The sequence below is a fragment of the Apteryx rowi genome, unplaced genomic scaffold (genome assembly GCF_003343035.1).
Source record: "Apteryx rowi isolate R43461 unplaced genomic scaffold, aptRow1 scaffold_443, whole genome shotgun sequence".
In the NCBI taxonomy this organism is placed as follows: Eukaryota; Metazoa; Chordata; class Aves; order Apterygiformes; family Apterygidae; genus Apteryx; species Apteryx rowi.
The window spans coordinates 369,878-382,426 of NW_020450698.1; the positions used below are offsets into that span (position 1 = coordinate 369,878).

Consider the following 12,549-nt stretch of genomic DNA (forward strand, 5'->3'; position numbering starts at 1 on the left):
AGAGAGGGGCGCGGAGGAGGCAGCGTGAAGGCACGGCAGGGCTGGAGACAAAAGTGCTGCGGAGGGCAACCTTAGCTGGCTGCTCCCCCACCCCAGATGCGCCCCTACCCTGCCTGTACTTCATCTGCCACCTACCATTTCAAACGGCTCTGATTCAGCTCCGTGACTTCCCCACGCTGAAGCTCACGAGGCGAGAGAGAGCATCTCTGAACAAGAGGATGTTTGTGAGATAGCTGTCAATTTTACACAGACCTCCCTTCTGCCACAAAGGGGAGAACGAGTGGGTTACACAGTACATTTGATGAACCGGAAGCAGTATCAATGCCAGGATCCGCATTTCTTTCATAATAAAGACTGGAGATCACTGGACTCCTTCCCAGCTTTCTTTTTTTCCCCCGCTGTTTATCTTCAGTAAATATCTAGCCCTTACTACCTTAACACCAGAGCACCTCACTGTTGGCAATATTTATTCTCCCAGTAACCCTGTAAAATGGACCAGTTCTGCTTCCCCATTTTGTGGATGGGATGCGAGTCAGAGATTGATTTTCCCAACATCATACACACACAAGCCCTTGGGCAGGATCAAGGGCTGAGCAGATCTGCCAAGTCCTCAGTTAGACAAGTGGCAAGAGGACAATGTTGTAGCCCCAGTACCAATGACACCAAGATAAAAATCAGCTAAGGCAACTAACTCCTCGGATGTCTCTCTTCTTGACATCTGGTACTCAAGAGACCTCATGGGCTTTTGCAGCAGAAAAGTCAAATTACAGTGCCGTAACACCTTTCATCCCCATGTGCTCCTCTTCACAGTAATATGCCCAGTTATAATTTATACTCAAAAGAAAACCTAGTGGTGGAAGTTTGGTTTTGGGTTCCCCCCCCCCCCCCTTCACAGGCTTCTGCTACTGTATTGCTCTCTAAGCAGCCTGTGCTGACCCATGCTGCTCTCCTGTTTGCCAATACCATAACTGCAAACTGACCTCTGGCTCCCTCCCTCCTCCCTTCTCTACTAATTCAGTAGGACAGTGGGAGCATGCATCACAACCCACTTAGCTCCTCTGCTGTAAAGAGCCTACCACCAAGACATGGGCAAACCATTATGTCCCAACAGAGCAGTGATGCAACGAACCAAGTGCCAGATGCCCTACTCCAACAAAACAGGGAGCTGTGTGGTCCTCTGGGAAGAGGTCAGACTCCACAGCTACAGAACTACCAAGCCCACGAGCCTCTGAGTCAGCGTCCACATTTTCCTGAGTTATTTCATGCTCTGTACTAACTCATTATGATACTACAGGTTTACAGGCAATACTGCAAAACAAGGGAAAGTATTACATTTTTCTTCCCCTATAAAAACTCCAAGATTCTGGAGCACAGTCCTGGGTCAAGTGCCAATTCCATTTCAAAGCAGCAAAAAACACAGTGGCCTCCTTATACCTTCAACACAACAAAGCACCAGGTTCCATCCACATATTTCTCATCTCACCAGACTTCTGCAAATCTCAACACACTCCTTTTAATTAAATGGTTGCATTTGCCCAGGGTCTACTGTGCCACAGGAATACGACTTCTCGTCTCAGGTCTAGGGCTATAGCAAAAAACCTCTAGGACAGAGAAGGGCATGCTACTATGGCAGCATAGAGTATGGGAGTACTATGGTACTCCCACCTCCATTCACCAGGACAGCATCATTTTCTAGTCCATTTTGGCCTTCATCTTAGGAACCGCTAGACACATTTGCTATCAAAAAGAAATCTCCAGGGAAAAAGGCAAATGTGTAAGCACCTAATTCTAAAGTGTACAGCTAACGCTCATTTGCACTACCTCCTACTACCCTGTTGGTACAACTCCTTTACTCATGTGCTAGAAGAGTGGGAATTCCCTTAAACGTGATCTGCTCCTGGTCTCTCTTTCATCTACATTTCTCATTTTCTACAGAAAACCTCTCCTCCCTCGTGCTTGGAGTATATTCACCTTTGCTCCCAATTAGCAAAAGAATATCCCCAATTTCCAAAGGGAGTGCTAGGGCAATATGAAATGCAGGTCTTTAGGAGCTCTGACCACTACAAAATCACCTGAAATGAACATCTAATATAGACTTTTAAAATCATCAAGAACACCACCAAAATCAAGACCAGACTTGATGACACTTGAGGTCTGTCCTGTCTTGGGCTCTACTGAGGCCAAAGAAACACCATCTACACAATGAACAAAACTGTTGAAATTAACTGCCTAATATGTGCAATTCACCTTTCCCATTGAGGACTGTGGTTTAGATATTGTCTCCTGGTCAAATGAAGCAAGTTTGGTGGGCCTCCACTTCTCATAAGTGCAAATCATGAAACAACTACACAATTTACCATCATTTGCTACCTTCTATTTAAGGAAAACCAAAGACTCAAATTGCAGTGCATACTGCTGAAAACAACAAAGCAGCACAAGTAAAGCTGAACATTGGAAGCCTGAATATGTTACAGCTCAGAGCCATGAGATCATCACTTCCTACTTACTGCATTTATTCAGAATTCAAAAAGCAACATTTTCAGAACAGATCTAGATGCCAATACTTATGAGTTCTCAAGATTTTGTGTGCATCACAGGCACATATGCATTGAAACGTCATTATTGTGCTGTTAGAAGTAGCATTCTGAAATAACTACGGGCCAATTTAGTCCCTCTGCAGGGCCAGGACACACTATTATCCTTACCAAGATGGGCATCACATCTGAGTACTTCTGCCCCACATTTATATTCTATGTTCTCCCTGATGTACATGATGGTTTTTTGTTAGTTCATATCATTCAAATGCTAATGGAAAATAATCCAGAGAACGACATTTAAACAGCAGGTACAGGGACAAGGCCACCAAAAATCACACTGGTGAGACTACAAAGAAAAACTAACCTTTAGTCTAACTTAGTGGTCTATACTTAAACTAACTAAATCATTTGAAAGTGTAACAGTGTCAGAAGACTGGTAAACCTGGAAAGAGTAGAGAAAGCCACAAATACTCTGCTTTAAGCAAGTTCCACGGTTTGTTTTCCCTTTTCTTTTGCTATGTCTATAATTCCCCTTTGCTGCTAGAGTGGAAAGAAAGCATAGTCTTTGATTTTAACATCCCATTACCTGCATTTCTATGCTGGCTCAAGTTTAGATGGAACAAACCTGCCAGCTGGATCAAGGCCAGAGGGGGAAAAAAAAAAAAGTTTCAAGTGCAAAGAACCAATTTATCAGGAGCAAATCTTAACAACCAAAAGACACACTTCTGGTGGTGGATTCTATTCATGTACGTAATAAAAAACCCAGTACAAAGTAACCTAACAAAATACTCTTTAGTGGCTATCTGAAGTATCTCGGTGCAGATAATCTTCAACTGTTTGTCTATGTTTCACGTTTTCTGGATGAATTTGGTGCTCGTGAGAACAAGGAATGCTGACACTGAATAGCCACGGACTGTGCAGAGAACATCATCTTTCACTTGGCTCTGAAAGTATTTGAGCCTGACCCGCAGCCTCTGACTTCTCCAAGACTCCACACAACGGGCCAGGAAAACTCATGTGTACTCCAAATATAGCCCCCTCCTCCAGCAGGACTGTAACGTACGCCATACCATGAGCAAAGCGCCACTCAAGCCCACCAATTCTTATCATCCTACAGATTCTTACTGGATCTTCAAAAGTGAAAGGGTGATGAATGAGATTTTGTCAGAGGTTTGGCTGCTTGTTTCAGAGGAGGGAGGAGGGAAATAGGTGAGGAGCCGCTCCTGATGGCTTGCCACCCCTGCGAAATGGATTGCAGTCACACAAGTCACATGCCCCTGGACAATGCAGTAAGACACTCAACAACAGACTACTTTGCAGAGCACAGCAATTCTGTCAAATCAAAATCCCTGGAGGGAGGGGGAAAAAAAAAAAGGCCAAAAATGCAAAACAAAACACACAAGTCTCAAACAACACAGTCCTCAGAGTTAAGGTGCCAAACAGTACCACTCGCATGCACGGAGCATCCAAGCCCTCTGCAGAGCCTCTGGGAAGCCGAGGCCTGGTATGCACCAGGCCAAAGAGCCGAGCACGGAAGCAGTGTCCTTCTACAAAACAGCACATAAGCTCAAGTTTGTTTGAAGAACGTACAGAGTAAATAACAAGACTCTAAAGTTGCAAGTGTCCTTTTGCTTACCTGGACAACTGGGTATTGATAATCCATACAATACACACCATACATAGCCAAAGATCCTCCAGATAAAGGCCAACTAGACACAGAACTGGAAGCTTCAAATCTGAATCTCCGTCTTTCAGCTTTGTGGGAAGGACTCTGGCAGCCCTGCGCAGTGCTTGGCTCAGGCCTCTGGGGCCACTCAGGTTGACACTAGTTCAGCTGAAAATAAAAAGGAGCTGCCTGGCTCAGCTCAGATCAGCCCCTCTCTTCTGGGATTCAGCAAGGCAAAGCTCAACCATACACAGCAGAGGTTCCTAAAATTAGAAATCCCGTACTGAAAACGGCACTGGAAGCCTCAACTGAGGAGCGTCCTGCAACTCCCGAGAAGCAAACAGAATGACTGCCAGGAAGAGGGGAACACAGGATCTTTGCAGCAGCACACAGAGATGGTAGGAAGCAAACAGCATTTAGGATCTGAAAAGAGCATATGTTCTGGGCTCTAGGTGCGTCAGAGGGAACGCTCCCAATCCAGGACAGCGAAAAACATATGGGACTGTTCCTCCCCCACCCCCATATCCTTCTAACTGTCCTAGGCAGGGACAGGTGCTAGGATTAGCATAGTAAAACCCTTTGGTGTTGCAGAGGGGAGGGAGAGGAGACAAGCCACATTGATATCTTGCGCTGAAGGGATCTCTTTCATGACAGAATATGTGCCCGTATCATTTAACACCTCTCCCTCCCTCCGCATTTAACTCGGGCAGAGACAGCTGCCGGAACCGACGCTGGCGGGGGGAGCAGGGCTGAGGGAAGGGGGCCCCGGCAGCGAGGCAACGCGAATCCGCCAAGAGGCCTTGAGAGAGCAGGTTGCCTGCTCTCAGCTGTTCCAGTCAAACTTGGGAGGATTAACACTGTCACGGGGGATGGCGAATGCTGGGGAAAAGGAGGCTAGGCTCGGAAAAGCCAGTTGTTCTTCCCGTTTTAGGAAGCCCCCCCTTGCACCTTTGCGAACGTACCCGCGCATTCCTGGGGAGGAATTCTGGGTCTGTAACCGACAGGGACAGATGCTGAGTTACTATGACAAAAACCAGCAGGTTCAGACGTCCCGGCTGGGACCCACATGCCAAATGTGTTATCCGTAACCTGAGAGCCCACTGGTGATTCTTAGAAGACATAACATGGCCTGAGGGGGTGTGCAGTGGGGAGAGACCTCCCATAGCAAATCGCATAAAATTTCATCCATTGCTACTCCAAACCACATCAGGCTGATGCCGGTCCAAACCCAGTCCCTCAAACAGTTAACATCCCAAAATCACAAATAATTTTAAACCACCCTTTTAGCACATAAAACACCACCTTCAAAGAGACAGCAGTGGTACAACCCCTCCCTTTAGAGTTTCAAAAATGAGAACATTACAGTGATCAGAACCAAGAATGGCTATCCAAATTCCCCCCACTGTTTTAAATGCGTATAGGGTTTTTTTAACATTTCGGACCTTTAACTTTTATGCAGTGCTGTTGTGCACCATTAAATAGCTACCTCAGTCTAGCTCAGGCACAGCTACCTTGCTATGGTTACTGAAGCAATTTCTGCATGATGAACATTCACAGGTAACGAACACTTCAGTTAAGAATGATGGTTTTTCTCTTTTCTGACTCTCTTCTCTCTTATTGGTTCCCTCTGGTACCTTCATTTTCCCTTAAACATCAAAAAAATTGAAACTATGAGCTTCATATTTGACATACAAATAAATTCATCTCTCCCAGAAAGAGTTAAGTTTAAGAAAATCAGTTTCTTTTTTAAGAGGTTAAATATGTCATTCATTTATCTAGCACAAATTACATGCAAAGCACTTCATAATTTAGGTAAAGGGTGCCTAATCTACAGCCCTCTGACCTATCCAACCCAGCAGGACAGTTCTTGGCTTGTCCTCTGCTTCTGACCGCCCTTTCTTTTTGAGATTCCTCAGAAAAGGACAGCTACAAGCTGGTTGAGGAGTTACGGCAGCTGCCACCCTCTCTCATCATCTTTCTGAGGGCCACAGGGCCACTTCTTCCGCACAAAAGGAACACAGCCAATTTGGGGAGTATAAAGGATTACATTTTCCTACTTCTAAGAAAATGCTTCTATAGCCATTGTTTCTGTGTGAAGATTTGCACAGACAACAAAGAAATTAGTTGTCCATAAAAGGGAAAGTAGCTACGCTTCTAAACCTCTCTGCTGTGGAAGAAGGATGAAACTCCCACAGCAAACTTTCATCTCGTTCTGCTTTTGACCAGTTGATTTCACCCCAGATTCAGAGGAGCTCACAGTATGCTTCCTGGAGCTCACAGTATGCCTCTTCCTCCTCTTCAGAAGATTGTTTGGCTTCTTCTCTATCCCTGCAAGCCCCGCTTTGGGGCTTAGATTATATCTGGTTTCCTCAAAATGGCCAATCCATTTTTCTTTTCTTTCTGTAACTACGTGCTCAATAGGTGCCTGCCCTCCATTCTTCTGCATAGCTCATTATTATGCACTCAGGCAATTTAGTATCTCCAAGAACATCTGTTTATAAAAAGGCATTAATTTATGAAAACCTGAAGTCTTTTCCTCAACTCCTTTTTGTTTCTCTATATAATTTTGGTTTTAAAACCTTGGGGCGGTAATAATTAAGTTAAAAACCCTATGTTCATTTCACAATCAAATTTTTGTCATTTTCAGCGAGGCCCCAGGGGAATAAAACATTTTCCAATCCTACTGCACTTATCTTACTATCTATAAATAACTGTCAAATGGACAAAACAAATCAAGGAGGGGGAGTGAAGAATATCACCTAGCCTCCTGTGTTCTTTTAGCTATAGCAAATAGATCCAGATAGAACTGCAACGCCTTAAAATTTTTGATGCAGATTTAAGTACTTTGCCCTACCAGCATTAAGATACTTAGGTGATACTTCAGTAGCAAAGTGTCATGCCTCCTGACTCCAACAGAAAATTAAATTACAAAAATTATTTTTAAACTTGCGTGTGCCAAGATGCTAGATACAGCAAGACTAAACATACCTTATTGGGCAGTCAAACTACAGAATTTTTTTGCAGTGAAAATTCAGTGTTTAGGGCTGTCTATAATGGCTGGCTTATTACTGACTTTCAACAAATATTAGCCAAATATAAGAAGGTTACACTCCATAATTTTATTAAGAGATAAAGGCCCAACTACATTACCATACAACCTGCTATGCACATATGTTTGCAGTAACACAAGTTAGGTAACTGTTATAAAACCATAGCCTTGATCCTGCAAATGATTACACATATAAATAACTTAAAAATACAGAAATATTAAGATTGGAAAAGACCTCTGAAACACAAAATCAAATCACTTACTATCATACAATATCAGCTAATCTTTTTATGAAATTTATCAAGCTACATCTTAGAAACAGGTTTTTATGTCTACACTATTCAAGCTGAAAGCCTGTTCAGAACATCACTCCCCAGCAGTAGGAATTTGTGTTTGTTTCCAGCTTAACACTATTCCTGAGCAATTTTTGTTTGTTCTTCGTTCTTGTGCCAGTACTGTCCTCTGGCTTAAACATATTTTCTCTTTCTCTTACAATTAACCTCCCTGATGTATCCCCCTCTCTGTCCCTCTAAACAAGCAGCTGTTCCAGTCTCTCCTCACAAGGCAGGTTTTCTATTCCCCAGCCTCTCTAGAAGCCCATCTTTGCACCTGATCTAGCCTGTGGTGATCTGAAAAATAAAATTAAATAAAAAAATCATTACCCTAAAACACATGGTTAGCTCCTAATCTCTTCTACAATTCCAGCACAAAACTGCATCATCTCTAGTCTCAGTTAGTACTTTCCTATATAGCAACATCTCAGATGCTGTAGGACCAGTGCTACAATAAAACATGTCATCCAGTTAAGAAAAATGCTTGTCATCAAGAAAAAAGAAAATCAGTTATCTCAAAAACAAATAGCAGCCTAATCTGATACAAGCCCATTCTGTTGCCTTTTATCCCATTTTTCATTTTTGTCCAAACCTTTACTTACTATTTTGTCCTCAGATTTTGCATACAATTAATGTTGGACCTATGGGTCTGCATTTGCCCAGATCAACCCCCCTATCATCAATAAAAATATGACACTTACTGTTCTCTAAACATATGATATCACTCCTGATTCAATAGATCTCTTAAAAACTTGTATCAGATCTGCAACTTCATGAGTCAGTTCTTTTGGTTTTCAGGACCAGATATTACCATTCCCCAGCCAACCTCACTCCTCCAACCCAGCCTGCATACATCATGTTCTTTGAATATTCTTCCATGTCTAATGTGGTAGTTTCTACAGTGGTCTCATGCCCATTACCCATCCTGTCTTTCCTCCCACAATCAACTCTATCTTCAACAAAAAGAAATCATTTGTTCAATTTTGTTATCACAACTACAATATCCTTATTAACTATCCTATCCCCAAAGTGGCCCTAATTCTTCCATTGTTCTTCATATATTTCAACAAACTGTCCCGTTTTCCTAGTAACATTTGCAAGGTTTAATTCAGTCTGATTTTTGGCAACATTCACTTTAACCCTCACATTCCCTGACCTTGAAAACAGCAGTCTCTGCTGACTGGTCCTTTTTCCACCCCTTGTAAATTCCGTTTTTGCACCTAATAGCCTTTATGAGATACCTATACCTCCAGTTAGGTTGAAGATTGTTTCTTTTTATAAGCTTTTTCCCCTTGACTTATACCATCAGGAATCTGTATCCAAAGTACCTTTGACACATCAAAAAAAAACAAACAAAAAACCCTCTACATTCAAGTCTCTCAGTTTTCAATCCAGTTGACTTATTTCATTAACTATTTTGCTCCATGTATCAAAGTTTGCATCTTTTTAAACAAGAAAAAAACCCAAAACCTTACTTGCAAGCCTGCTTTAGTTAATCTTTCTTCCTAATATAAACTAAGTGGTCATGATACTCAGTCCAAAGTTGGGGACACGGAGAGTTCTAAACAACTTGTTTTCCTGTAATATTCGTATCACCTACAATACGCTCACTGTACCAACAACAGGTGATGCTACAGTGAAAAATTTTTTTGACCCTATTATTATTAGCAGCATTCATTTTCCAAGCTATATCTGAGAAATTAAAGTCTCTCATAATAATATTCCTCTCTCTAATGGCACTTGGAATAATATTTCAGAGACTCAAGTTTGTATCCAAATCCAGTCCTAAGGGGGCCCAGAGCAGACTGCCAATACTTCCTCTAGGACCTCTTTTACCATTCTCCCCCAGAGCAATTTTGACCTGAAACAGATCCTGTTCTATCAGTATTACCCTTTTTACTTCTTTACAGTATACTACATAGCAGTACTCCCCTTTCACCTTTACATCTACCTTATCTGAACCATGCATAACCTCGAATACATGTGTTAAAGTCATGATTACTGCTCTTGCAGATTGATATTCTTCCTATAATATTCAGTTTCATATTCTGCATCAGTAGCTCTGGTTCCTCTGCTTGTTATTTCTAAGGGCAGGAGCCTGAGCAAAAACTGAAATGTTCATGTACTTACTGATCACACAGCTCCCAGCTACTTCTACTAAGAGTTATCACCCATCTAGCTACTGCTGTACTTTTTTTGTATATATATAACACTGAATTTTATTATTTTCCATCTCCTACCTACCCATCACTTTGCCTAGAGATACTGTTCCACATGCTGCTGAAATGGCATTTACCTAATTTTCCTCTTTCTGTGCCCTAAGCAAGGCATGGAGATTATACAAGTTTTTCCTCCAACATTCTCAAAAACCAGAATTCCCTTCACATGCGCTGCTCTTTGATGTCTGCAGACTGGGAAGCATTTTTGGAAAATACAAGACCACAGCCCTGGGCTTTGCTTTGCCTGCTGTCTTCAGACTGATTACAGAAAGAGTGCTAAGTCACAATTACGAGTACAGTTATAAGAACACAAGCTAGCTATATTCTCTCCATGCTTGAAGTACATCCATGGTAGTTGCAGGCATTTTTCATGTAGGTTTAAAAAAAAAATTTGGTAAAAAAATTGTGATACTGTGGGGTCACAGCAATACAGCATGGAGTCTGAGATATTTCCATGCTGCACAGTTCTTACACCACATTGATCTTTACTAAGGAAATTACACCAACAGTTTCATTTTATAAACTGAATTTATAAAATCTTTAGTATAATTCTCTGTTCTCCAGACAAATTAATCCAAGCCTTATCTAGTTACTCCCACTAAAGAGCTCTTACCTCCGCTGATTCTAACTCTTCATGGCTAGAAGCCTGGCTGATGCTCTTCCTCTCACCCACCAAAAATGGCATCTTTAACAATTAGCCAATCACTGCATCTGCTAAACTGGGTCATCAGGGATCTGATGAGCAGCTTACAATATGTCTCTGCTTTTTAAAGACTGATGTAAATGTAGGAAACATGCCAGCAAGCAAGGATGCATTTTCTGGCTGGGTATGTACCGATTTCCATAGCAGCTAAATAGATCAAGCGGCTCAGCCAGTTCCTAACAGTGTTAGGCAAACAGCACACGGTACCAAGATTGCATTTGTAGGGCTGCAGAGTTTCTCATTTTGCACCAAAGCAAGCCCTGTATCCTGAGCATGAAGGTGGCCTTTACTCACTTTAAGAGGTAACTTTGAAAATTTATGCTGGAAAGTCATCACTCTTATACAGGACTACATTTTTCTGGGCTGTAAATGTATTTTCTTTTTTTAACTTGGTGTAAATAGGTACAACTTCTGCAAAATGCTTCATGGATTTTTTTCTTCCAATCTTGTTTTTAAAAATGTGGATGAAGACTTTCAAAGTTTAATATAGCCAAAAACTAGAAAAATTACATATAGCTTACCTGTTATTTTGACCCTGAAATCATTATATATTCAAAGGGGGAGGATACAAAATGTAGGCATATCCACGGGAAAGTTCAATGTTGCAAAATGGTAAGCACAAGCAAAGACAATGACAAATAGGTGAGTGCATAAGCCATTTTTCCTCACGTTTCAGAGATCTAAAAGTTTTACATAGGTGTCCCGATCTCAAGAGCAAAAAGGCCTGGTGTTTCAGGACAGTGAAAAACTCGGCACCAAACCACCACGTTCTATGCACAGCGAGTGAAACATGTTAAGCATGCAAACACTCAAGATGAGGCATGAGATGCATTAAGCAGAAATGGAACCATCAGCTGGAGGAACTACCAGTTCAGGGGGATGAAAAGTAGCAGCAGAAGCAAACAGGAGTGTGTTGGATTAGCACACAAGGACATCGCAGGCAAGAATTTGAATGTGTCAGTAAAGCCATAGGAACCACTACTTGCCTCAACCTGGTCTGATTAGTTACTGCTAATGAGTCCTCACATTCATTAGGGCTAATGTTCCTAAAACACATTACCACAAATGAAATTACCAAAAATACACTATGAACCCAGAGAAATAAAAATCTCACTGGCAAAAGGTCTAGGAAGCCCCAAGCTGGAGAAAGCAACAAAGATCAAGTTACATGTAGCAGAGAAGATGGCTCCATCTCATTCACTGCTTCTGCCAAGAAAAAAAAATATCAGGCAAACAATAGAATCTCAGTCATTACCTATTCCAACTTTCATGGATACAACTCAAGATTTTGAGAAAATTTAAGTGAGAAAAATACTGAAGACATTTAATAAAATGGCAGCTCTGGAACAGTTCCTGTTCATTTCCTTTCTCCTCAATGCACTGGAGATTTCCCTATTCAATCTCCTTCTGCCACACATTCTCCATTTGCAAGGCAATGTGCCTATGAAAGTATTATGTTCTACTCTCAACTCCCCTAATGATAGCAACTCTTAATATCTACTCCTAGTTTTTAATCTAATCAAGATTCCACCTTCCCTATAACCTTAAATGACAGATATTTAAAAGAACAAAGACAGGAAAAACATTTAAAGGAAGAAACTGGAATCCAGACAAATGTTACTAGCACTGATTGAAAAACTAGCAATGCCCAATTACGAACCATCTGTACACATCTGTATCTAGTTGATACAAGCCTACAACCTCCCCTAAATTGCTGCACCACTAAACAGGCTCAGTGGGCTTCTATGGATACACTAAACAACAGCTCCCCTCAGCTGGAAACAACTTGCTACAGTCATCTCCAAAGTAAAGTGATGCTCTCAGCCCGTGACAAATACAGAGCTCAAGTCTTCCCAGCACAGCTGTGGCAGCCTCACAGCCAAGTCAGGGTTGACACCCTTGGGAACACTCTTCTAACAGCAAAGAAACGATGAGGCAGCTTTTTGGGTTAACTAGAGTGAAGAAGCTTCCGAGATGCATTAAACGTTACTGTCACCTACCTCTGTAAATCATCTTCAGAATCACTCAGAGACATCCTCATTT

The 12,549-nt window shown here is 41.8% G+C and overlaps 1 protein-coding gene across 1 annotated transcript in view; it reads right to left on the bottom strand.

The window, feature by feature from the left end:
- The window catches only part of RBFOX2 (RNA binding fox-1 homolog 2), a 92,361-nt gene extending 81,873 nt beyond the window's left edge, over window positions 1-10,488 (bottom strand). Inside the window, exon 1 of the mRNA XM_026076931.1 lies at window positions 10,417-10,488. Coding sequence (XP_025932716.1) covers window positions 10,417-10,488 — 72 coding nt within the window. The remainder of the gene's footprint in view (window positions 1-10,416) is intronic.
- Window positions 10,489-12,549: the final 2,061 nt, after the last annotated feature.